The sequence below is a fragment of the Lytechinus variegatus genome, chromosome 2 (genome assembly GCF_018143015.1).
Source record: "Lytechinus variegatus isolate NC3 chromosome 2, Lvar_3.0, whole genome shotgun sequence".
Classification (NCBI taxonomy): domain Eukaryota; kingdom Metazoa; phylum Echinodermata; class Echinoidea; order Temnopleuroida; family Toxopneustidae; genus Lytechinus; species Lytechinus variegatus.
The window spans coordinates 62,796,698-62,823,806 of record NC_054741.1 but is presented as its reverse complement, the minus strand read 5'-3'; the positions used below and the strand labels follow the sequence as shown (position 1 = coordinate 62,823,806).

The window sequence follows — 27,109 nt, the reverse complement described above, 5'->3', positions numbered from 1 at the left end:
GATTAGGGGGTGAAATGTTTTAAGCAAAAAAAATTAATAATATCAAAATAGCTCAGAATGATAGAAACTAATATTTATTTCTATTTTTTTTAACCAAGATTGCTTAGTGGTCATCCTGTCGTAAATGTTTTTTTTTTTACTCCTACCTGACTTTTGGAACCACTCGCTGGAGGAACATTGAGACGAGTCCTTCTTCGATTGAGCCCTTCAAAGAACCTCAGGAAACCCTCCACAAGCAGATGATACTTTGACAACGCTTCCTCGCTCCTGTAAACATCTAGGTTGCCTTGGTAACCCCTCTCAGACATCTGCCGGAGTGTGGAGGAGTGCGAGGGGAGGAGGACAAATCTTGACCGCCAGAATTTCACACACTGTGCAGGGGAATGATCGAAAAATAATGGTTCATGATATAACTTACCTCTACTGCACAGATTGTCGGCATATCATCTGAATCATATCACAAAGAGACAGTGTAAAACTTCTCTCGAGAAAAATCAACCTCAAATTTACCATACATTTACATTACTTGTGAAAAACCATATGAGAAATGTCTTCCTCGGAAAGTACACGACATAAATGCCATAGATCTCTTCTCGAATGTTGTATCTTTATCCTTACTCAAAATCAAGAATTTGAGGAGATACCTCAAGAGAGATACATGCTTGTTGTGTTGGTTGTGATCGATCTAGACTTTCTCTTTACAAATAAAGGAGCTTAATTGTATTTCACATACTGACCAGAAAAGGGACATTTTGAGCACAGCTCAAATTTTTCAGTTTTGAAGCTGCATTCTTTTTTTAGAGCGCTTATAATTCATAAGTATAATGATTATTGTTGTTGCGATTATCAGTAATCACAGACTATTATTATTATTACCTCTTGCAGTTCAAATCCTTCTCTGGATGCCATACCACCGAAGGAGATGTAACTATCTCTATAATTCCATCGATCATTCTCCACTGGTTTGTGGTACATCCTAGTATGAGCCATCTCATAGGCATCTTTGTGGAGCGGCCATAAGGAGTAGGTATATGCAAGCTTGGGGCTTGGGGAACTCTTCCTGTGATAAAGATATTTAATAATACAAATTATTTTTTATTATTGTAAACAGTAAATATGCAATGTAAAATAAAGTTTGAAATTACACGAACAAGCCCATTTTTCAATACAATAATACCTGGTAATAATTCTCACAAATGTTTGCTTGCTGGCATGCAACATTTAGTTTGCAGTGCAAACCCTTCCCTCGAGATAAAGGTCTGAATGTGCAGCCTATATTGCCTTGTGTACTGAAGGCCCTCTCACTAAGGAACAGCAAGTTTTATATGTGCTAGTCTTTGCATGGAGACACACTTGTTGATCAAAGTTTCAATCAGGGTCTGTGCCGGCAGACTATGCAACATAAGCATGTTACCTGCCCTAAGTATTTATATTACCTGTAGTAATGGAGTAAAAAGAGTGCAGTATTGTTTTAACATATTCAATTCCACAAGGCCAGCCATTACCCAAATCAACATGATAGACGATGCAAGCAATAAGGAATGCTATGCAACTTGCAATTATCCTAAATTGTAGTACATGTGTATGTACATGTAAGTTACATTTAAAAAATCTACATGATTTTCGTTTCTACTTTTTTCTAAACTGAATGGTTTGCTGTTGTCATGGAAAATGGTTTATATGTATAACAAGTGGAGTGCCTCTGGCAGTCTCACCTGCATTACGGGATTCAATATGGCAGCAGTGCTGACTTTGAAAACGACTATAAAATAATCATTCATAAAAAACACCATTCATATAATAATACAATACTTCGTTCATTGACCCTTAATGAAATTTTACCTTGATCAAATGACCTAAGACTTGTGCAAGATGAGCAATAATACTTAATTACCCCTGTGTCCACATTTTATTAACTCTGCATATATATCTATAATCTTTCAAAGTTATGAATGAAATTATTACCCCTAACATGGCTTAAGTTCATTGATGTATGACCTTTGATCTTGGTCATGTGACCTGAAACTTTCACAGGATGTTCTGTGATACATATTAATCTTATGTTATGTCCAAGTTTTATGAACTAGCTCCATAAATTTTAAAAGTTACCATCGAAATTCAACAAATACCCCAACATGGCCAAAGTTCAATGACCCTTAATTACATTTGACTTTGATCATATGACCTGAAACTCGCACATGATGATCAGTAATAGCATACTTCATTACGCTTATGTCCAAGTTTCATGAACTAGGTCCATATCATTTATAAGTTAAGATGACATTCCAAAAACTGAACCTTCGGTTAAGATTTGGATGTTGATTCCCCAACACAGTCTAAGTTCATTGACCCTAAATGACCTTTGACCTCAGTCATGTAACCTGAAACTCAGTCAGGATGTTCAGTAATACTTGATTACCCTTATGTCCAAGTTTCATGAACTAGGTCCATATACTTTTTAAGTTATGATGTCATTTCAAAAACTTAAACTTTGGTTAAGATTTCAATGTTGACGCCTCCAGCACTATCGGAAAAGCGGTGCCTATAGTCTCTCGCTCTGCTATGCAGGTGAGACAAAAATGATATTAAATTTCTTTTGTGGTACATCAGATATATTACATTTATACTGATGAATGCAATAAATTTAATGCACCACTCAGTGTATCCAATATTATATATACATCTATAATCAACTATTACCATAATACACTCATGTACTGGTCTGGACACTGTGTGCACATTGCTGAGCAGCATTAGTCTGCAGGCACAGACCCTGATTGAAACTTGGATCAACAAATGGGCCTTCACACAAGACTAGCACAAATACAACTTTTATAAACAAGTCATTAATTAGCAGGGACTATACATGTTTGCTGCATATCTGCTTACAGCTTAAATTAGCTAGATAATTACTCCAAGATCACTTTCAAAAAACAAAAAATAAACATCACCAAGAGAGGGCGCTAAATATTTGAGAGAAATAATAAATTTTTAACGGAAATTGACAGTTGAGAAAAAAAGTTAAATTAATAGACCTTTTAAGATAGGAATATGAGATGATACTGAAGCACAACTTCACTAACCCTTTACCAAACCCTCTGTGGGTTTAAAAATAAGACTAGCTGAGAATATAACTGCCTCATGAATATTCAACAATAGTATGCATATTCATTACATGTTGAAAACCATCATTTCTTATTATTTTACAATTATGTTCTATTAAATTAGAGGGCTGGGTGGTACTATAGTGCATTTTTTGAGTAAATTAGAGTATAGTGCACATTGCAGGGATCACATTAACTGTTGTTACAAGTTTGTGTAAGTATAATATAATATACATGTACCTGACTAAAATTAACCTAATTTACATAATCAATAGTCTTTGAAGAGAAAAGGTATATGTAGTTACCATTTATAACAAATCAAACAGTATTATAATAAATCATTAATTTTACTTTGGTACATAAAAAAACAAACAGAATTTGTGCGTAGGAAGAGGAGACTCATCATACTTCCAAAACTCATGAATATTCATGAGCATCTAATTACATATGCACAGAACAGTTTTTAGTCAAAATAAAGTGTTCCCTTGTACATTACTCATAGTTTTTTCATCCCACTTTCTTCAATTTTTATCTCTAGACAATATTATATACATAATTATTGTATGAAATCATAAATACATGCCAAACACCACTTCATTGACTTGGTCAATCTACTAACTGTGACCCAATATTCACTTTTTTTAGAAGTGTTAGTTTGCCACACCATAAGAGGTGACAGTCCTTATCTTGGGGAAGCATGATCATTCAATGAACGTATGGTGAGGATGATTTTGCTAACACCAATTACCAACACGTATGTCACCGCCTGCAGTTTCGGCTGATAGGTTTGGTGCAATTTATGGAAAATTCCCACTTAGAATAGATGGGAAAGAGATGGAAACCATGTAACAAAGAAAGCAAGGAAATACAAATAAATTGAACATTATCCAAATTGTGTACCATACAGTGACATGTAGCTCAGTTAAATGTATTTACATGGATGTCCAACATTTTATAATCCTTTTTCAGTTCATTACAATCCTGAAGTTTCCCCCCCCTCCAATTCTTAAATCAATATTTTGTTAAACTTCAGTCCCATGTATGCATTTTTGTGTATGTCCACCACAGATTAAAGGGATCGTTTCACTTTGTGAGCAGCTGATTTCAAGATTTCTCAAACAAAGATGAAACATGTGTATGAGTGCTTATATTTGTCCTCAAATACCCTGAAAAAGACCATAATATAGGATGAAAAACACTATTTCAGACACAAGTAGCAATTTTTCAGCGTGACACATTCAGCTTATGCCAAGTTTTCTCAAATTACAAAAAATTAGATGGCTGTGTTGACTGCCTTTTGCTGTACATGTATGTATCTCCCATGCACACAATAATATTAGCTGCACTGTACATTAAAGGGATGCTCCAGGCTTGAGATATTTATATCTCAATAAAAAGAGTAAAATTTACAAAGCAAAGTGCTGAAAATTTCATCAAAATCAGATAACAAAGTTATTGAATTTTAAAGATTTGCATTATTCCGATGAAACAGTTTTATTAGTAGGTATGTCTATATGAATATTCATTAGGTGGGGTGATATTATATCCCCACTTGTTCTTTTGTATTTTATAATATGAAATTAGGTTTATTCAAGATTTTTCAACCAAGAACTAAAACAAATGGATTGACAACTGATAAAGTGCATTAGTTAATTATTGCTGCAACATATTTCATCATAATAGAGACACATCATTTACACATGTATAAAAAAATGAAACAATTATGATTTCATGTAATAACATAAGAAAAGGGAAAGTGGGGATGTGACATCATCAGCCCATCTAATGAATATTCATGCAATGTGAATATAAATGTTTTCACAAAATACTGCTAAAATTTACAATTCAATAAACTTTTTCTATTTGTTATCCGATTTTGATGAAACTTTCATCATTTTGCTCTGTGAATTTTACTCTATTTATTTAGATATAAATATTCTCAGCCCAGAGCATCCCTTTAATATTGTAATCATATACCTATCATCTCATTGTTACATAAAAACATGTGTTCCTTATTTTAAGTGTCAAATAAGTAAAAAAAAATGACCCCTATCTGATTCTGAGTTGCCTACACACTATGCACACACATTCTCCACTCTCTGGGGGGAGTGTTCCACAAGGCAAGGCTCGGTTGATATGATCTGATAAATAATAAGTTTTGATTCACCTACCTGGCAGTATAAAGAACCACTTCTATATCATTAGTATCAGCATTCAGAGTTAGCTTGTGGAAGGCATTGGCGTAGCTCAATACACACATATCCTGAAAAAGACGAATGAAGTGAAATATCCAAATCATGAATGAAACATTTATACACCTTTTTAAACATTTTATTGAATATTATGTGAATGATATTCACACTTAGTTACATACATGTAGTGCAGATATGCTAACAATCTATAAAGGTTTATCTACATGTATGTAAAGTGGCAGATGCGAGAAGGGGGCTATGGGATAATTCCCCCCCCCCCCATCTTCTGACTGATATCAGGATGGAGAGGCCTCTTAGACCTGATAATTGAGTACATGAATATAAAAAAGGCCCAAGTCCATAGGAGGTTATTTTGAGAAAATCGAAAAAAAACTGGACATTTTTTAAATTTGGGAATTAAAGTATATTTGGCTAAAACACAATAGAGTACATCATAAAACAAATTTGAGTGTACATATTTTATGAACATTAATGTTCATATTACTTGTGGGCGGGGGTTTGTCTGGTGGACTTGGGTCGTTTTTAGAATCTTATGGACTAGGATCATTCTTACATTCATATACACGGTAGACTTCTGTACAAGTATAAGAAGTAATGAGGGAGGGCGATATGATATGAATGTAAGAAAAGCCCAAGTCCTGGACTTGGGCTTTTCTTACACTCAAACCAGATTTTCCTCCTTTATTCAAGGCATTTCAGAGATGATTTCAGATTTATTACTTTTACACAAGCTGAGTCCTTGCATAAAGAACAATTTGCTATATTTAACTCAATTTTGCCAAAAATTGGACTTGGGCCGTTTGTATATGTTCAGATACTCAAGTGGAAAATTGATGATTTAATCTTCAGTGTTAATGACCTTTTGGAGTAGGTGTTTGGCCAATTTGTTTTACATCAGCACAGCATTGAATCTAAATAATAAGTGCTCGTCCTTAGATGAACCACCCGAGTTGATGGGCTATCAATAAATGTGATTTGAATCATATTTGCAAACTCGGATGAGGGGCCTGTTTCATAAAGAACTTGCAAGTGTTGTAGCTTTGCCATTATGGCAACTTCCATGGAAACAGGGCTCAGCAGCCAATTATAATCAAGGTTTCCATGGTAGTTGCCATCATGGCAAAGTTATGACAGTTGCAAGTTCTTTATTAAACGGGCCCCCGGTGTTCTGATTTAAAGAAAGCAATCCCATTGGGCTTCCAATAGCAACACCAGAACCAAAACCAGTACCAAGACCACTTGTACTCATTATGATAATAATATGCAATGTTGGTATGTTAAAACTATGTTTTATACAATATTTCTAAGTAGTGCGCACAATTTACCCCGGCTTAAGCACGATTAACCTGATTGGACATTCAAACATTCAAGGAATTCCTTCCTACTGAATACCCATTTACCACACCTGGGTGGAGAGTGGCAAATGTAGATAAACATCTTGCCAAAGGATGCAAGTGCTGCAGTGGGAGTTGAACCCTGAACCTTGTAGTTCAAAATCTAGAGACTTATCCACTTAGCCACAACACCACTCACCAGGCCAAGTAACACAAAGCTTAGCAATTGATCATTGGGTTGATTTCTACGATTGATTGCATTGATCTTGTGTACCATCAATGGTGAACAAGCAGCACCGTGATCAAACCCAAAGCTTTATGTATATGGCACAAAGGTTTATTTAGAATGTATATATGTACCTTGCTTTGATCAGTCACTAAAGGCTGATCTTTCCTGTTTCTCTGTGCCAATCCAGCCTGTTCTTGCTGAGGTAGAACAACCAACTGGAAATCCTGCAAGTAATCAGACACAAGTAATTCTAAAGAGTGAAACGTCAAATTACCCTGTGATACAGCATTTTCATACAGCAGCTGCGCTATAAAAATGGGCACATTATCACACAAACATTAAAGGGAATATAACATAGAATATCGATTTTTTTTTCTTTTTTAAACAAAAATATAAATCTACGTACACCATCCCTCTGCTCCTTTCATCATCAAACAAGGAACAGGTCTCCTTGACATGATGCATTCAAAAAAAGTAACATTGGTAAAGAAAACAAAAAGGTCAAAGTTTGCAATTAGATGTACATGGCATTCCTGGACACACCTGTATGAGTCTCTGGGAGATGAGTTCCTGGAAGACTTTGTTGACATTTGAGTTGTTTGTCGGTTCGTCATCCTCCTCTTCAAGGCAGATTGTATACGGTCTCTCCTGATAGTCACTATCTAATGCTTGGTTCAGGGGATAGAAGTCGGTCGTTATCGGAAAACAGGCTGTGAATGTCATCGACTTCCAATCCATCCCTTGACAAGATATCGGAAACAGAGAAGCAGTAGATTTTTATACAAGAATAAAAGAAAAAAATCACCCAAATGCCTATAATTTACCAGCACTGCTGTTGATTTCAATACAAGGAATTAATTTGGTCACTCCTTGAAATTGCTCTATATGCGTATCCATTCAGTCATATTGCATGAATTAAACTCCATGGTTATGCATTAATAAAACAAAGTAATAATAAAGTACAAGCAATGCTTAAAATGAACCCCAAACAAATTCAGCGCAAAATATATATTTTTTTTATTTAGGTTTATGCACAGAATAAAAATCATGTAAGAGGGAGAAATCCACAGAATGCTGAGAATTTCAATGCCTGAATGTTGAAATATCAATATGTTTATGGTCAAGGGTGAAATAGGTGTAAAGATGGAATGAAGAATCACCTGATTGTAAGAAAGGGGTCCAAGCTTGCTCCCCCGTGATACCCCACACGCAGCCTCTACGACGCCTGGTATCCACCTGCACCCACCTACCATGACGGATATCTGAACCTATGAAAAAAACAGAATGAAAACAAAATCAAAATACATCTACAAAATAGATAAAAAACCAAGAGAAACTGGAAACTAAACTTTTCTCTTTTCTCTCGTTACATCTACAGAAAGATTAGATGATCACTGTAGACAATAGTTCAAAATGACAAATATCCACAAATTCCTATCCAAAGATTAAAGGCTACACAAGGTCTATTTGATGTCACTTACATTTTTAAGTATAAGTGGGACTAAATCGCACAAGGATGAAATTCAACTCCTCCCTTCCCTCCCCTCCACCCATCGTGGCATATTACCAACTTTTCTTCCCCTATGTGCCCTATCAATAGAAGTTTGACTCTATTTTAACTCACTTGGGTTTGCGGAGGCACCATTCAGACTAGAACCACTAGAGGATGCACTCACCCCCTCGCTAGGGGTGTGGGTAGGGGTGGGGTCTAGTATATCCTGATCACTTGGGACCTTGACAAGGTGACGATGGTGAAGCTGAATCATCTCACCATTAGGACCTGAAGAAAATATATTTTGAAAAGAAAATTATGTGATAGGCATATGATACAACATGTACTTCCATATATACTGGGTTTTTTTGTTTGTTTTTTTACTGTATAGTCTTCTGTTTTTTCCCCTCACACCCAGTGGATTATGATATCAATTACACCATTTGTATATATATTTTTTTTCCTCTTTGGATATATTTATATACTTTTATACTTACAGATTTATTTTTACACTTACTTTCTTCTCTTAGTTTGTTTATTGCTCTAACATACATACTTATGTCTTTTGCACATTATCAGTTGTTCCCCATTCTTTCCCTTTTTTCCCCTTGCACCAGTTTTTTATGCCTTTCTTTGTTACCTGTTTGACCCACCTCTCACTAATTCTCTTGTTATTCATCTCTTCCTCATACCCTCTATCACTGTTTTGTTCCAGATCCTGTTTGATGTTGCCTGCCTCATATCTTAATCCCTCTTGGCTTGAGGTCTTTCTTTGGCCTTACTTACACTAACTTCCCTTTGTGTCTGCCTACTCCTTTTCTTTCATCCCCTTCATTAACCTGATTGGTCATCTCTTCTCACTAATGCCCCTTTTGTCTCCTTGTTTCTAGTGTTGCTGTTGAATGTCTGTGGTCTATACATTATGGTTGTTCCACTTTATATGTTTGTCTTTTTGCCTCCGAAGAAGATTCTGCTAGGATCGAAAGCTGGGGCCCCTTTTGACTCTCTAATTTACTCCATTGGCTCTTTTTTTTTAGATAAGCAGTTTACAGCAGCTTCTTTTTAACATGTACTTCCATGTTAATACAATGTGGTAAACAGGAGTATTGTGCTGTCATCTCTACAATCAACTTTACTTACTTCTCGGGCATTCTGCAGTAATAAATCAAAATATTCTAGACAAACATATAAACAATTAATATATATCTATATCAAATTCTACTTATTTGCAATGAATCATAAATTAGCATACAACAGAATAAATTACAGATTAGAGAAAAAAGTGCTTTTAAAGGGCATTCTAATGGCCATAAAGTTGTTAACATATAATAAGCTGTATGTATGTGCAGAGGCAGTTAGAAGTAGAAGTGGAAAGAAGTGGAATATAAAGCAAATAATCATCTTTTGGTTTCAAACAATACAAGTATACAACATGCCATCACTTCCAAGGCAAACTAAGCTATCTTTTCTCAGCCTCAGTCTGGAATGAAAATTATACATCCCAAAGACCCAAGCAGTACAAATTATCGAATCGGGATTCTTAAGAAAGTACACAAACAAATAGGGGGATGGGGGTCTAATGGCAATTCACATCAGAATTTTAAAAAATATATTGTTTTCGTAAAGTCCTCCTACATTGTTATTGGATAAAATAGAATCTAACCTAACATATACAAAGGCAGGACAAATATCCCAAAGTTCGAAAAATGTATATTTTATATTTATATTTAATTACATGTACATACCATGGGGAAAGGCATGCGTCCACCTCCTGCGGTCAGCGGTGAGGATGACCGATAGGGTGTCCGGACAGAAGGGATTGTTCAAAGAGTGGACCTTGGACATCCTCCTCCTGCCTCGCTGGAAGAGCTTGCTATCATGTCGATCGAACTTCTCATCCTCGTCCTCGTCATCATCTCTCTCATTCGTCCTGAAATCCCCACACGACCCTTCGCTGCTTAGGGTGCTCCTTGAGCTGTCGCTATGGAAACGACCCGAGGATGGGACTTTGGGGAGTGCGGAGTAGCTGTTCGGTGCCCAAGGAGAATCCTCATCCTGTTTTGAAGAAGACGGTAGTATCACATCAGAAAGGTTATTATGTCATGTCCTAGAATTTTAATTGGTGATTAGTCTACACTTGGTAATTCTAAAACTCAACGAAAGGTGAAAGGGAGAATAAACTCCCCCAAACATATTATTTAAAAATCTTCTATAATTTACTTCAGCTTGTTTAATTGGCCTTCATACAAATACTCAACTTATTTAAAAAAAAACACTACCTGCTCATGTACAAAGTATTTATATTCAGGTATTTAAAGGGAATTAATGCCTTATTTTTTTATGAATATTAATGATTTATCTTATGAATGTGAATTTCTAAATCTGAACACGCTTAACAAACTTACAATACAGTCTTTCACATGTATATTTGTTCAATGAAACTTTAAATCCTTGATTTTTCATTTAAACAGCACTTACCACTCTATCGGGAAGTCGTAATCTGGAGATGAAAGATGTTTGGGTAGACTGGTACCTTCTCTTTTGACTAGGCGATAGGTAGAAGCTGTAGTTTAACCAATGTGGAATGTTATATTTGTCTTTGCAAGGTGCATTCTTGTTTAATGAATCCAGGAACTGCATAGAGAAACAAAGTCAAAATCATACTCTCAAATACAATCATTACACTTGCTTACATGTATATAGTGCTTATCCCTTAAAGGCAGTGTACTAAACCTGGCTTACAACACAACAGCTGTTGCACGCTTCTGGACTTCAAGGAATACACTTCCGCCCAGTCCACATTTACCTCACCTGGGCTGAGAGCAGCACAATATAGATAAATTTATGGCTGAAGGAAATGATGCAATGACTGGGATTCAAACTCATGACCCCCTGATTAAAATTGAGAGTCAGAACTACTAGACCATGACCCTCCATCATTGCAAACACACACATATATCACAAATACATACTGTATCTTTAAAAAAAGAATAATCAATATTAAAGGAATAATCTGAATCTACCAATCTGAATTTAAAAGATTTTGTCACTCGTATTATCATCAGGTACCCCACCACAGAAACCCAACAGAGTTCTGGATGAATGTAATTTGCTCTCATTATTTCAAATAGTAAATAGTTATGATTGTGAGACTGATTTCAAGAAAGAATACACACCAGTAACCTTTCATTTTTTCATTGAAATCATTCGTAAACTGCAAAGTTAGATGATCTATCCTGTACAAAAAGCTTGCCGATGTTCTTTACCAAGATTCCTCTGAAAATAATCCTTATTTCCAAGAGGCCAAATTACTTGAAAAAATGGATTACCGGAAACATCTTACCTTAAGGAGTGGTACTGGATGAAGTGGTTGTTCCGCCAAGCAGACAACATCACTCCCAATTCCTAAAATTGAAGAAAAACAAGTCAAGGAGTCATGGGTGTACAAAGCTTGCTGATTTAACATTAAAATTAATATAAATGATTCAATGGCACTGCATCGATTTCAAAATTGCTATTATGCCTTCTCAATGATTTCTTTCTCTCAAGCTCACGCAACTCCAGATATTAATCACATATATGTTACCATTTTTTATCATACTTTTCTTTCCTAGCTTTGTTAGTGCTGTCATCTTGTGTATCTTATGACGTTGAATGATCATTTTTTTTTAATCTTGCCTCTCTTGTAGTGTTATGTGATTCTATTTTGTAATTAATTATATTTCATGTTTATTCTGGTAAAGGTTAACATGATATTTGGAATCATGATTTCTTTTTAAACTAAATACATTTACCGGCTTGTTTGTGATTCTGAAAGTGCCAAATAAAATAAATATACACATGTAAGTAAACCAAGAGTTCTTGGTTAAAATCTTGCTAAAATACATTCTAAAAAAATATGACAGCAATGCAATCATTTCAAAGTTCACAATCAAAGCATAAGTGCTAGTGCAATATATGATATCTTGGGGAGGAAATTCGAAAGCTTGAATTATCTCCTTTTCTGACCGTTGGATGCTTACCGTAGTCAATCATTCGTTGTTCGGTCAGTTTACACAGTGTCCTGTCCACCTCAAAGACTCCGGCCCCTGGTGTTATTATGTTGACTAGTTGACCAGTCCGGTCAAAGTTACGGTTCATATAGTGGTTGTCGAACACTGGACAGGGTGAAATTGAAAAAAGGTGTAGAGTGACACAAGCATATAGATAATTGCACGCCTTTTTCTTGTTTCCACATATTATTCACAAAATCAGCAAATGTACTTAATGGAGGATAAAAAGCCACAAACAACACATCTTGTCCATATAGTCATTTTGATTAATCTGCATTCATGAGGGGATACATCAGAATGAACTTCAGGCCTGTGAGTGGGGTTTCAAAAAAATAGCGGAAAAATCTGAAAATTTACCTTACTATTTACTATCGCCAAGCCGCTGCATTTGTCCATCATGATTCACGGTGTTATTAGACCAAAAGCTTCAGTCTCTGTGTTTTGGTTGTTCCGCTGAACTGCGTTGGCTCACTAGCCAATACATAGACTGAAGGGCTTGGAGGCCAATATGTACAGACAACGTATTTTAGCAGTAACGTTAGATCTAACAGTGGAAACCCGATTTTCCGATCGTTTTTTGTACATAAAATGTCACATTATGTACAAGAAATCACATCCATATTTACGAGAAAATGTTTCAAATTCAGAAATATCGTACCTTAGACCGCAGTTACCGCTAATTCCTTTGAAATAATGATCGAAACATCGTCATCTTCGATCCTTTCGTTGGTCAACGTAAGTTGCCATCTTGGATGACGTCATCATCCTTACAGACGTATTTACCAGTCGCAAAATATCGCGATTTGAGCCGCTGCTTTGCGCTTGTATGCCAACAACGGCAACGGTGCACGGTGTGATCCGCAGCAGTTACATATAAAATTCGAAACTTCGCGAAGGCAAAATACAAGGCCCCGTATTCACAACACACACATTCTGCTCGCATCCATTTACCTAGACTTGTTTTCCAGCCGTTTTGGATAAAAAAGCGGAATTTTGACTTAGAAAAACGGAAATGGAACACAGGAAAAAAGCGGAAATTGAAATCGGTCTTAAAAATGAAAATAGCGGATTTCCGCTAAATAGCGGAGATTTCACAGGCCTGGAACTTGCAAGAACTAGAACTAGCAATTCCAATAATCTTTATTGAAGAAAACTAAAAAGCAAGTTTCTTTACTTTTCATACTTTCATACTTTGATAAGTTTGCAATAACATCCTTTGAACCTCCTCCACTTACCATCAACATCATTATCCACATTATCATCATCTACATCATCATCATCATCACCACCACCACAACCACAACCACCATCCTCATCCTCATCATCATCATCGTCACCACTACCACCATCACCACAACCATCATCATCATCATCATCATCACCACAACCACCACCACCATCATCACCATCACCATCATCACCATCATCATCATCATCATCACCACTACATCCATCATTATCATTGTCATCACCATCATCGTCATCTACATCATCATCATCATCACCACCATCATCATCATCCTCATCATCATCACCACTACCACCACCACCACCACCACCATCATCCTGATCATCATCATCACCACAACCACCACCACCATCATCACCATCATCATCATTATCATCACCACTACATCCATCATTATCATTGTCATCATCATCATCATCACCTCTACCACCACCATTACCTACCTTCATCATCATCATCATCCTCATCCTCATCATCATCATCATCATCATCATCACCACCACCACCTCCCCCATCACCACCACAACCATTATCATTATCATTGTCATCAACACTACCATCATCATCGTCACCATCATCCCCACACATGACAAAGTGATTATTAAATTCTTACCATTAAGGCTGAGATTCAAAGCCTCGAGAAGATTTCCTTGACAGGCATTGGAGTTTTCACCCTTTATAGTACATCCAGCTGAAAAAAATGATGAAGAAGATCTATCTTTGAGAAATAGCATTATGGAGGCTGTTGCAAAAAGAGTCAAGTATGACTTAAAATCATACTTAAAATACCCAATGCATCACCTCATAGGTCAGATTATGTGCAGAAGATGCATAGTCTACATACTAATCAATAGGTTGTATGATGTTTGGTCACACTAACCTATTAGTGAAACAGCCCCTTATTTCACCTAATCTAAAGTCAGCATATTATGCAGAGATATCAACTGGCTACATATACTTTCACCTGTGCATAAAAATGGTACAATTTGTAATTGATTATCAATGAATGACTAACAGTTGTAAATAGACGAGACTATTTTAGAAAACACTTCTGTAATGATGTGATGTTTACCATGTCTTTGCCAGTCTTTGATATCTTTAGCATAGCGTAGCATGGTGGCTTTCAGAGGGGCAAGGACCTGTAACCAGTCATCTCTCCTTTCATTCTGAGCAAATACCCTGTAAAAACAAAAGAGATAAACAAAGTGTGAGCTCAGATGGACACTCTGGTCCTGGTAAAGAAGGAAATATTTATTGTAAGTTATCAAGTTCTTTCCATGTTATTTATACAGGATTTTAGCTAAAATAAGTCCACTGTAAAGAATTGCTATTTAGAATCTAACCAAAATCATTTGAAATGTTTGGGCTGAACATAAGTGTGTAGTCCTACATGCATCTCTGTGTGCAGTGCAAAATACTTTTGATTTCTGGTCCTTTTGGTGATTTCAAATTGATCTATCATACAGTAAAGCTTTATATATTACCTGTAATAATCCTCATAGAAGCGACCATTTTCATGGACATGAAGTCTAGGCCTCATTTCAGCTGGAAACTTATCTGAAAAAAAAATACAAACATAATAAACAACATGTCATTCATTGATTATCTAATCAACTGAACATGCACTAAAGAAAATCTCCTAATAATTTGTTTCTCATAATTTTGTACAATATATGTGCAGCATATTCCATGTCTTATGCTGTAAAAATAAACATTTCCAAAATTTATGCACCATAACATTAATTATATGCTCTATTAAATGAAATGAACAAGTTAACAGATTTCCTAATGACTTCCCTCATTGTCTAGTGCTACATTAAGTGTACCACAAAACCATTTCATGGAAGGGCACTACTTGGTTAAAGATATTTTGACAATATCTTCTAATGATTTTTATGGGTCAGCCAATTCATAAGGTTCTTTCCTTTCTGGCTGCAACCCCACTTTCTGAGTCAATGTATCCTTTCCTGTATTGTGATTTATGTTGTAATATATCTTCTGTTTTATCGTGCGAATTTTTGACTCTTGTAATACTGTTACAATGTATGTATTTTATATTGCAAAAAAAAAAAAAATTGAATCTAGTTGAATTGAGTATATGTGAAAGTAGTGTCATCACTCATGCATTACAAAACCTTTAAAACTCTCAATTCTTTCTCTATCCATCTGAGAATAATTACGAACCACAAACAAGAATCTAACCAATTTAACCAAGCTTCCACAAAGTTACCACTCATTCATCAAGGTAAATCCAGTTTACCCCCTGAATACGGGGTCAACCGGATTAACTCCCACTCACAGAGATTACCCTCACCCTTTCCCTCTACTTTACTCTATTCAGTGCTTCCTCCTCCCTCAACCCAACCCTCCAGGACCCTTTAATGTTTCAAATGTCAAAATGTGTATGACTACATTATCAGAGTCGATTCACTTACCGAAAGAATCTGCTTCAAAGTATGTCCGTGAGAAGAGTACAATACTCAGCTCATGATTGCTGTTCTTCTCTTTCCATCTTGTAAAGAGTTCTATCAGAAACCCATTCACAGCCTTCTCCATGTATAAATCACCTGATACATACAGAGAAAAGAGAGAACACACTGAAAATGATATTTATCTCCCAATACTCATTAATAAGTAGGGGTTGTAATACAAGACACAACTTAAAAGGGAATAATAATGACAGTCCAGTTTTCTTTCAAACTGACGGGCATGTAAGGACATAATACAGTGGTTCCTTTAGAAGTTGGAGAAAAATAAGTAGCAGAAGTAGTATCATATGAAGTTAGTAGTAGCAGCAGCAACAATATCCGAAGTAGCAGCAGCAACATGAGCAACAACAACAGCCACAGCGTTTTTTTTTTTCAGATTTGTCTAATGCCCATTTATCCAATCGCCGACTCGTCTACTATCATTTGGTCTAATTGGACTAAGTGTTCATTGTGCAAAATGAATGAAAATAAAATGGATAGTAGACCAAATGATTATAAGACGAAATTGTGATTAGACGAAGACGATTGGACCAAATGCTTGTTAGATGAAATGTTGATGGACAGAATGGCATTAGACTAAATGAAAGTAGACCATGTGGTGAGTGGACGAGTTGGCAGTAGACGAATTGGCAATTTACCGCCACAGCAGCAGCAGCAACAGAAGTAGTACTAATAGTAGCAGTAAGCCCAGATACAAAATGGTAGTTGAATTTCTTTGATTATAGCACATGGCTATCTCCATACCATGTCTTTTTGTCATGATACATCGATCTGAATCTCGTCTTAACAAAGAGTTACAACAGTTAATTACACAACTTTATGGTGACCGCACATCTTACGATTGATCTGCAACTCAATTTTTAGAATAAAACGTAGTAGAATTTGATGCCAATATTGAGAGTTGGAATATCTTACTGTGCAATGTTCGAAATCATCGTACGAATACCTATGTTCAAATTTGTGACTATGTCTATCTAGTCATAATGACGTCATAGCAGTCGTACGATTGGCTACGATTTGAAACTAATTTGGCCCTCACTCCAAAATAAAGGCTTGTAATCTTTCAAAATGGTTATATTAGTATTCTTTCAACTAATTTTAGCCTCAAATAAAATGATATGTTCCATTCACATTTTCAGAAAATGAGCAAAATGCGATTATTCCAAAATCGGATCGCGAACAGTCGTAAGGTGTGTGGTGGCCTTTAGATGTAAACTGAATCTCAGCTTAAGCTTACTTTCATCCTTTGGAACTCTCTGAAAGACAAGACCTTGCATCTTCGCTATATGAAGGATCATAAATGATTTACTGAAATTCATGCTTACCACATGTATCAAAGTCCCACATCTCTGAACTCATCTGAATGAAGAGATAGACCATGGCTGTAGCAGATCTGAAGGCTAGTCTTGTATCTCTTGTCACAACCCCGCAGGCCACGGTGCCGCCCCTGGACCACAGGTCCTGGACTTGAGCTCTTATCCCACATTTCTCAACCTTCTGCTGGATGTGGAGACATGATTTCACCTGAAATAACAATAATAATGATGGTAAAAATAATGATGATGGTGATGATGATAATAATCTGTGTAGCGCAAATATATTCCACCAGGCCGTTTTTTAGTCACCACGCACGTCACTCCTGCTAATAATGTACTGGACCTTGGAGACCAACTCCACCAGGGGTAGGTCTTCTCAGGCTATATCTCCAGACTGGACTTCCGTACTGGGACATTCTATTCAACATCCTATCTGAGGAACAGTGTACTCACCAGACTGTTCTTGAGTCTCCACATGTCACTCCTGCTGATGTACTGGTCCTTGAAGTCCAATTCCACCAGGTCTAGGGCTATATCTCCAGACTGGACCTCCTAACTGGGACATTCTATTCAACATCCTATCTGAGGAACGGTGTACTCACCAGACTGTTCTTGAGTCTCCACATGTCACTCCTGCTGATATACTGGTCCTTGAAGACCAATTCCACCAGGTCTAGCGCTACATCTTGACTGTCTGGCTCTACCCGTCTCACCTGGACTGTCTGATAGGCTCGGAGCTGGAAGAGGGAGGCCACACCCTGCTCCACACTCACCACACCTAGATTGCACAAAACAACAAAATGATGAGAAAATAATAGAAAGAGAAAAAAAAGAACACAAGATACATTATAACTGTATAAACTGCAGTGAATACATACTATGTATCTTGTTACTAGTTTTTAAAATGTTAATACATTTGAAAGAAAGAACAATGTGAAAGATAAACACATATAGAATACCTTTGCTTGCTAAATGCTAACTTAGAATTGTAAGATCAATCCAACATTGTGTTAATCTATAAGATTTGTACGGTGATATGGAAACTTAGAAGAGTTTTACATCTCATCAAGAACAATCATAGTTACCTCTAATACTATATCATGCATATCTATAAACACTAAATGAACCTCCATCAATCATCATGTCATTCACTAAATATGTTGAGTATTGGATATACAGAATGAGATTTTATGAAGAGACTGTGATAAGTGACAACACACCTTTTTGAGGTAGCTCTACACTCAGAGTTTGCACTTGGACCAAAAGATGACTGAAAGAAAAAAAAAAATATCAAAGAATATCGTTATCAATATAATTATAGTATCATGAATCCCAAGTTTGTTGCAACATGGAAAACAGTATGGAGATGCGCCAAATTTTACAGTTTATGCTTTGAGGAGCAGAAAACATATTACAATTGTATCAATTACCAAAATACAGGAAGAGATTAAATAGATAATACGGAACCAGGCATCAGGAGAAAATCTTGACAATCAAACATTTTTGTATTGTTTAGGGTATGATCATGAAGCAACAGTAGGATCAGCTTACATTGACATCTACATGTACATCAGATGGTAAAGAAATAAGCGTTATTATCAGAGTTTTCATCCGGACTTTGAAAATTTCTAAGTCATTCATGTACATGTATGTTTTGTGTCCTGCTGAAGAAACCTAAAAGCACCAAAGAACATGGCATTCAACTTTCAATAAAAAAGACAACTTGGGACCTTAAAATAATTATTATGGTAAGCTATTTGCGGGAGGAACCAATTTGTAAAAAATTATCAACTTTTTATCATTCAATTCATTATTCAGACCACTTTATACATGTACATAAGAGATGACATAAAATATAACAGGTTGTATGAATGAGTTCCAAAATATGCCACTTTGTATAATTCATGATGAAAAGTTACCTTGCATGACATAACATAACAACAAATCAGCAATCAGCAAATATGGTCCTTTCAAAGACACTTGCCTGTAGACACTATTTTAATCATGTACATATCTCTTTAATAAGATCATAATGATGCTTGTTCACATTAAACAATGGAGGTATTTCAAGAATAATAATGAGTCAGTTATATTCACTGACTCATTTAAATAAGCTACTGAAATCGTAACATGTTCATCTGATTGACCAAAAAATCTAGTCAGGGAAAATCACAGACAAAATATGTTGTGAAATGCTGTATATTCCCATTGGTATCGATAAAAGTAACATACCGGTATCTGTAATATTGAGCTGAAAGAAAATTTTTTCTTTTCACATAATGAAAGTTGTTTTAGATACCTTTGTTTGTCGTCAGGGTGGAATATCTCCAGGAAATCTCCGATCTTGATTGAAGGAAAGTCATTGGGATTGATGATCACATGTTCCTCTGGTTTTAAAAAGATTTTTGAGGAAAAATAGGATTTAACGAAAAATAACTATTGAACAGAACCACTTTTTTACCTTTACTCAGTTCAAACATGATAATCTTTTCTCTGATATAATACTTTTACATTTAATAGACAGTCAATAAAGGATAAGTATAACCATAAGCTGCAACCGGGAACAAGCAAAACACACTTTTCTTTATAAATTGCAGGATAAAATTTACCAACAGGTCTTAAATGTCAATACTTTTAGGGGAATGTCACTTTTTGATATATAAGGGCACTTTTCCGATAGGGCACTTTTCTACCGGTATTTCACACCACAAATGAGAGAATAAAAAATGAGGACAACAAATCTCCATTGCAAATGAGAGGGGAATAAAATTCAGTTGACGGGGCATCCATCATCGTGGGCCATGGAGTTTTTGATGGTCTTGGATAGACTTGAATCCCTAGGCTGAATTATTCCAATGACATGTGAATGTGATAAATCACTCCAAGAAATACAGGTAATGTCAAATGCTACAATGCTCGGAAGGCAGCGCTGAACTTACCTCTGAAACTTTTCTGATGGATGTATAACTTCATTTTCCACTTCTTGTGGGGATGGTTATCAGGAAGTACAAACAATCTGTAATATTGAATAAAAGAGAGAGAAAACCTGAGCTATATTTGAAATTGTCTTCCAAAATCTTATACATCAAACCAGTCCAGGATTTTGGTGTCCTTTAGTATCCTGCACATCTTATCAACTGACTAATGGAAATCTCTATAAAACAAATAGGCCTAATAATGACACACTATCTGACTTTTGGGTTGAACAAAATTTGAGTTGAAATTACACATACAATCACATTTGTTGATTGGAGAGAGAATTCTGGTCCAAAAGGGAAGTACCAAAGGAAAAGATGAGCCGTGCCCCCGGACATTCCAAGTTTGGTCTAACGGTAATCAAGATCTATCAGGAGAAAGCAGGTCACTTTTTGCATTGAAATTTTTCCCCGCCTCCTCAGTCATTTAAGATTAGACCAATTGACACGACAAACACCAGTACTACGTATTTGTAGAAGACATCAAAACTTGAGAAAGTACAGGTTACAACATACATGTATCTCATACTTTTTTGTCAGATGACACAGTATAATCCAACAGTGGATCTTGATGACATTGAAAGTTTTACACAAAGCACACACTATGTGATGATTCATATGTCTCCAACATGAAAGTTTGGTTACTAACCACACGATACTGCTGTTGTAACTCATGTGCCGTGCAAGGTTAAGTAGTATCCTGCCAATATGAATTACCATATGCTGTCAAAATAATGGCCAATTGTTGTATGACAGGTCACCTGACTGACTCATACCACATCATGTGACATGTGCAACCAATGTAAAAGGAAAGGTCTCAATCTCTTTATAAGCTGCAATGGATTAATGAATGTAATACATACATGTTCTAGGATCACAAAAATTACAATATAGCCATATTTCATGCTAATGCACAGGGCAATTCAACTCACAGTTACATGAGTATTCCATAAAATAAATATTCATGCAAGCAGACTGGTGGAAGTGTGATGAAAGAAAAGGTAAACCCACTGTATAACAATATCAGATGAGCCAGAGAAGAGGTATTAAAAGAATTAAACTCATTGTGATGCAAAGAAGTGAAACTCTGCCATTTACAGTCACTTTAAAAGTAAACATTAACAACTGATCACAGATTTTTGTTCATCAGTTTCACTCAGTTTTATATTTCTGTAATGAGATATAATAATGTTCAATGAAAACACAAATTATGCCAGTTGTGGCAACTATCTATGAGTTTGAACAGATTCCAATAAAATAACCACCAAGTGTTTGTGTAAGAAAAAAAAAGAAGAAAGCTTTCAGTAGAAATATTTGAGAAATAGGCCTATGCATGCCAGTCCAGCCATGCCAGGCGTTGTGTCTTCTTCTTAATCAAAACACTGTGCCACTTTTTCAGTGTGATTGTTTTTCAGCTTTTAAATGTCATAATTTCACAATCACAAGGTCGTTCTGAAATGGGAATTAATCATCCTTTATTTGGAGCTGAGTTTCAATCCATTAGCAGATCATCTTTTCATTTGTGTCACTGAGATCTGACAAGTACATGTAGTTTCCCCAAAAACATAGGTTCCAAGATATGAAAAAAAAGTTAAAAGAATATTGTCATCTCTAAATAAATGGGAGACCTTGGTCATTTCTCAACTGTTCTTAGATTTTAAAAAATGTGAGAAAATAACTAGTAAACAATTAAGTAAACAATTTTATCAGTACTGAGGTTTAGTAAAAAAAATTGCTAATTTTTATTTTGCAATCACTTGAATTTCAAAAGAGTACGTATTATAAAATGTCTAAACCTCTAAATTAATAAGATATATAATAATTTGCACTCATCTGAATTGTTATTATCTTGGTGCTGGAAAATCTAGATTAGAGAACCGTAACTAGAAACATGTACTTGAACCCCAAGGAGTACTGTATTTTGTCTGTCGTTAAGACAACCTTGTTCATTGAATGAGTGGTCAAGACTACAGGTCAGCCACTTTGACTGACATAAACATTTTTTTTTTCTACATAGATCTTTACTAGATGTAACAGATTGGCTAGATATGAGTTTAGATGGTTGACTTTACTGCACTCATCCCCACTTATCCCCACCCTTGCCAGGGTATCTAAAAAAGAAAGTTCCAGTCTATGAGGCTTCACTCAGCCAGTCCCATAATAATTCAATATGATGTAGGAGAGTCTACTATTCTGCTCCTATTGAAGTGTCAAGTGTGTGAGTGTGACTATAGAATCTAATTAATTCTAAATCAATGTTGTTTTTGTTCCAACAATTAACAACCTAGTCATAGACAGCTAGCAGCAGCCTGCTTTAAGGAACTTTTTTGTTTTTAATTTCTCCTCTAGGCCCCCTATATACCTATGATGGGGTGTCCAAACTTTGCAGACTTTTCAAAAATATTCATGAGGCTTAAATTTGTTTGTTCACAAAATATTCATCATTTCTACAAAACCAATTCAAGAAATAGTTACCACATTGACGGCAAGATTGTAAACTATAAAATCATGGACAAAAATGTAACGAAGGTCAATGGGTTAAGTCGGCATCACGACCTCAAAATTCTATTCCAATCAGCGAATGCGCGCTGTGCTGGAAAACCGTTCTGAAAAAGTGTGACCTAACTTCGCAGACCAAGGTTTTTGTGGAGATTTAAACAAAAAAATCAAGCTCAAAAAGTGAAATATTTATGTCAAATTGAAAGTAAAATGCTATAGAATAAGTTAGTATACATTTAACTCACATTTATGAAGATTTCTGCTTGCAAAATGGTGATATCATGATGCTTGTTGAGAATATATTATCAGATTTCTTAATCAAAACGGGCGCTAACGACGCTACGGTGACAAATTTGCTGATCTTTTGTCAATATTTTCAATTAATTTCATGAATACTAAACTCATCTTAAAGGAACTTCAACCAAATGGTTATTTTAGGTCGGTTTTAACGTTGATGATGTCAGATTTTAAGGCTATTGGCTAGTTTTTTTAGATAATGACTGTCCGCGAAGTGGGCACGCGCGAAGTTTGGACTCACTGCCATACACTCCCGCACAGATCTCAGTGTTTGGGACTACATGATACACTTCAATCCAAAACTTCATCAGTTCATGGCCAATTTTCAGTTGATAAGTCGATTTATACTACGTTTACAAAATATGAGACATAAGAGAAATAGGCATTGAAATTCATGATCGATTTTCAGAGTCTTAACATTATATTTCTCACCATATTTCTTCTTCGAAAAAAAAAAGCATTCTTGTTCGAAATCTCTCCCAGTGTTTCATAATATACATGTACATGTAGTATTAGTCGTGCCAAACAGGCCCGATTGATGGGCCTGGTCAAATTAATTTACTAGCACTGACTCATTGAGTATTGTTTCCTCTTCACAAATATATCAATAAAGCATTATATAAGATAAGAAATCAAATAATTTTTTATGCTATTTTCAATTCACTTATCTTGATCTTGTCTTGATATTATTTTATTGTTTTTAATAAAGTATGACAATAAAGACTAATCATTGTTGACAACTCATGCTGCCGGTGGGGTGGGTGTCAAGAAATGCAAAAGACGTGAGGGAATTTCTTTATAACATCGGATATTGTCTGGGGTGGGGGTGTAAATAAACTTGCAGATGTTCAATTCAATTCAAATTTATTTTCATTCTTCAAAATGATACAACAATGATGTTTTAGTCGGACGTGTATAAAGCTCTTCAAAAAGCCGCCCCTGCGCATTTAAAAAGGGAAAAGTTGGACATAATAATCATCAGCCCACTTATGACAGCGAGCATACATGAGGCCCTACAACTTTTTTCTTCTTACAAATTGGCATTGGCAGAAATCCCAGGGGGACAAGGGGGACACAAAACAGAAGAGGGGACACAATATCAAATGTCCCCCCTAATATTTTTGATCTTTTATGATGGAAAAAATACATCACTTCACAATCGCAATAATACATGTATTTTGGACTAAATGACCTTACATTTTTGGTGATAACTTTTTTTTTTTTGCTTGTCAAATTTTCAAGGCCCTTCCCCCTACCTATTTGGGACAGATTTCCGCCCATGCAAATTGGTCGGCTCTGAATTCAATAACTTCTAATAACTTCGTTATTATCAATTTTGTTGAAATATTTTCAGCCCAGCTGGAGTTGTTCAATAGGCACGAATTCTTCATTATCATGGGAAATACTGTCACTGGCTCGCTTCACTATGATCCAGAAGAGAGAAGGGGAAAGGATGACAGAGAGGACGGGGTGAGATCGAGATATGTGGGATGGGTCAGCGCATGGGTGCCTGGATGCCCCTGGATGCATATTCACTTGTGGTTTAGCAGATATTATTTCAGTATATTGTGAGCGAAATCAGTGTTTTCCACATACATGTATATTAAGATTAACATAGAGAGTTTTTTTTCAAACAATCATAATAGTTCCAAATGTTTTTTTAATGAATTATATTAATTGGACATTTCTATAAACAAAAAATCGAAAATTATTTTTAGCTGCATCTGACACAGCATTCATTACAGAAATATCAAATCACCCCAATATTAAAAGATGGCAATAACTTTTTTATTTTGTGGCATATATAGTGGGAAATGTTTGCTTGCAAACCCTTAAATTAAAAACAGAATAGAAAATATAACTTCATTATTCTTTGAATTTCTCTAAATCTACATCGATGTGCTAACTTCCATTTTTCAAAAATTAATGTATAGCTGTATAGGGAAGTCCAACCCAACCAAACTTAAAGAAAGAGAATAAATCCAATCAAGCTTGATCCTGACAGTTTTATAAAAAATCATGTGTAAAGTGAAATGTTCACAAAATTTGAACATCCTGACCGGTATGAATATTACGGGCCGGGGGGGGGGTAATAATGTGTCACCCACTCATTCTTCTTTTCTTTTAGTATTACATTCGTTTATTTGATTATTTTATTACATCTTTTCTTCTTTTTTTTTTGGGGGGGGGGTGACTTCTCCTTTAAACCAACATCACTTCGATCGCTTTTACCAGGCACGCCTGACCAGCTGATAGCTATATCTTTGCTACATGGAGTAATAATAATCATATCTGTAATTGAGTCGAGATCGACAGACAGACAGAGGCACATCTCCCGATTTACCATAGTCTACAAATGCTGACATAAATTCATTCAGTATCAACCATCCTCTGAAATATCACCGTGAAGAATAGTGACATTCGATTCGTTGTTTTTTTTCATTTGTATACATTTTGAAAGGCCTATACCTGCGAGTCACACACAATAACCATGATAACACCCTAAAGTCGTCACTCTATTTATTATTCATTTATTTATTTTGATGCATCGGACGAGCACGGCAGGCAATTTATAATCTAGTATTATGTATATCACTAGTCTGTCAAAATAAATGCTATTGTAACTTTATTATAGGCCTTCTCAGTCCTCAATGGAAAAACTGGACATCATGATAAATATAGCCTAATTAAGATCCACTAAAGATTACAACTGTTTCCGAGATTACGTTTTGAAATATCATAAATTACAATTATTTACACACAAAGAGAGAGAGAGACAAAATTTGAGAAAGGAATTATGGCGCTTTAAAAAAAATGATCTTAAAGTAATTAAGACCACAAATTCATCAACGCGATGATTCTTATTGCGACCGGCAAGGTCTGCGCATCAGACTAAGGATACAAATCCTCACGCTGTAATATTGTGAAGAGCTAGCTCGTCCAGAGTTAGATCGCTGGAGGATGGTAAGTCCCTGTGACATAGCTTGAGGTGGCGGTGATGCGGAATGGATGTTTGTGAATCGCATCTCACTGTCTTGTCACTTTACACCAGAACTGAAATAGCATCTTTATTGAAGGCATCCAGGCACTTGGACACTAGCGTGAGTATGCATTGCATGCCAAATCATAATCATATAGACTCAGTGTAAGTTTACTTTACTAACAAAATAAAAATCCTCTTTTATATAATAATTTTCATTAGTCGTCCCAAATTATTGTATGGTCTTAAAGGCGTATATCTATTGTATAATTCGGGGATGCAGCCAGACTCATCACTCTACAAACAAGATGAATTTTATGGTACAATATTGATGGTCAAATTTTTTCGCCGGAATTGGAGTGATCTTTGCGATAAATCTTCATGAATATAGGGTTTCGACGAGCAAGTGCAGCGAGTGAGAAAACGGGGGAGGGGTTATTGTGACTTTAGATACTCAATGATCTCTCAATTACTTTAAATATAAAAAGGGAAAATTATGGGGAATATGATGAGAATAATTTTTTTTTCGTAAGAAATAGACATCGCCTTTGAGTCCTGCATGCACCCCTATGAAAATACCATTGTGAGACAATACACTCACTCTAAAAAAATATTGGATAAAAATGCTCCATTAGGGTAATGATGTATCCAACCATTATTGGGCATTTCTTTTGGGCATTTTTATTTATCCAGTGTGATGACAATTTTGCCCATTCTAAAATAATGTTGCTGCTTATTTTTCAACCTCTTACTATGCTTCTCGCACTCGGTAAAATACTGCCCCAAATTGGTTGGACACATAATAAAAATTACCCTCGTGGTGGTAACAAATTTACCAAATATTTTTTACAGCGTGGTAGCCGCCACAATGATATTAGAT

General features: G+C 35.8%; 1 protein-coding gene and 1 non-coding gene across 3 annotated transcripts in view; one reads left to right on the top strand and one right to left on the bottom strand.

Moving 5' to 3' along the window:
* The window catches only part of LOC121408587 (GATOR complex protein DEPDC5-like), a 34,381-nt gene extending 10,617 nt beyond the window's left edge, over positions 1-23,764 (bottom strand). Inside the window, exons 1-21 of one of the 2 annotated variants that reach the window (XM_041600103.1) lie at positions 23,682-23,764; positions 20,418-20,494; positions 19,778-19,865; positions 18,699-18,748; positions 18,081-18,256; positions 17,488-17,686; positions 16,109-16,240; positions 15,158-15,230; positions 14,746-14,852; positions 14,287-14,364; positions 12,395-12,529; positions 11,716-11,777; positions 10,851-11,006; positions 10,118-10,427; positions 8,505-8,660; positions 8,041-8,148; positions 7,424-7,620; positions 7,012-7,104; positions 5,276-5,367; positions 877-1,060; positions 147-371 (exon numbers count right to left, since the gene is read on the bottom strand). In XM_041600103.1, coding sequence (XP_041456037.1) covers positions 147-371; positions 877-1,060; positions 5,276-5,367; positions 7,012-7,104; positions 7,424-7,620; positions 8,041-8,148; positions 8,505-8,660; positions 10,118-10,427; positions 10,851-11,006; positions 11,716-11,777; positions 12,395-12,529; positions 14,287-14,364; positions 14,746-14,852; positions 15,158-15,230; positions 16,109-16,240; positions 17,488-17,686; positions 18,081-18,256; positions 18,699-18,748; positions 19,778-19,865; positions 20,418-20,451 — 2,655 coding nt within the window. In that variant the 5' untranslated portion in view covers positions 20,452-20,494; positions 23,682-23,764. Of the gene's footprint in view, positions 1-146; positions 372-876; positions 1,061-5,275; positions 5,368-7,011; positions 7,105-7,423; positions 7,621-8,040; positions 8,149-8,504; positions 8,661-10,117; positions 10,428-10,850; positions 11,007-11,715; positions 11,778-12,394; positions 12,530-14,286; positions 14,365-14,745; positions 14,853-15,157; positions 15,231-16,108; positions 16,241-17,487; positions 17,687-17,931; positions 18,046-18,080; positions 18,257-18,698; positions 18,749-19,777; positions 19,866-20,417; positions 20,495-23,681 lie in introns of those variants that run through there. The other variant, XM_041600104.1, reaches the window with a different exon arrangement.
* Positions 3,780-3,911, top strand: LOC121409808. The gene has a single exon (XR_005969242.1). It is a non-coding gene; the product is annotated as a U4atac minor spliceosomal RNA (small nuclear RNA).
* Positions 23,765-27,109: the final 3,345 nt, after the last annotated feature.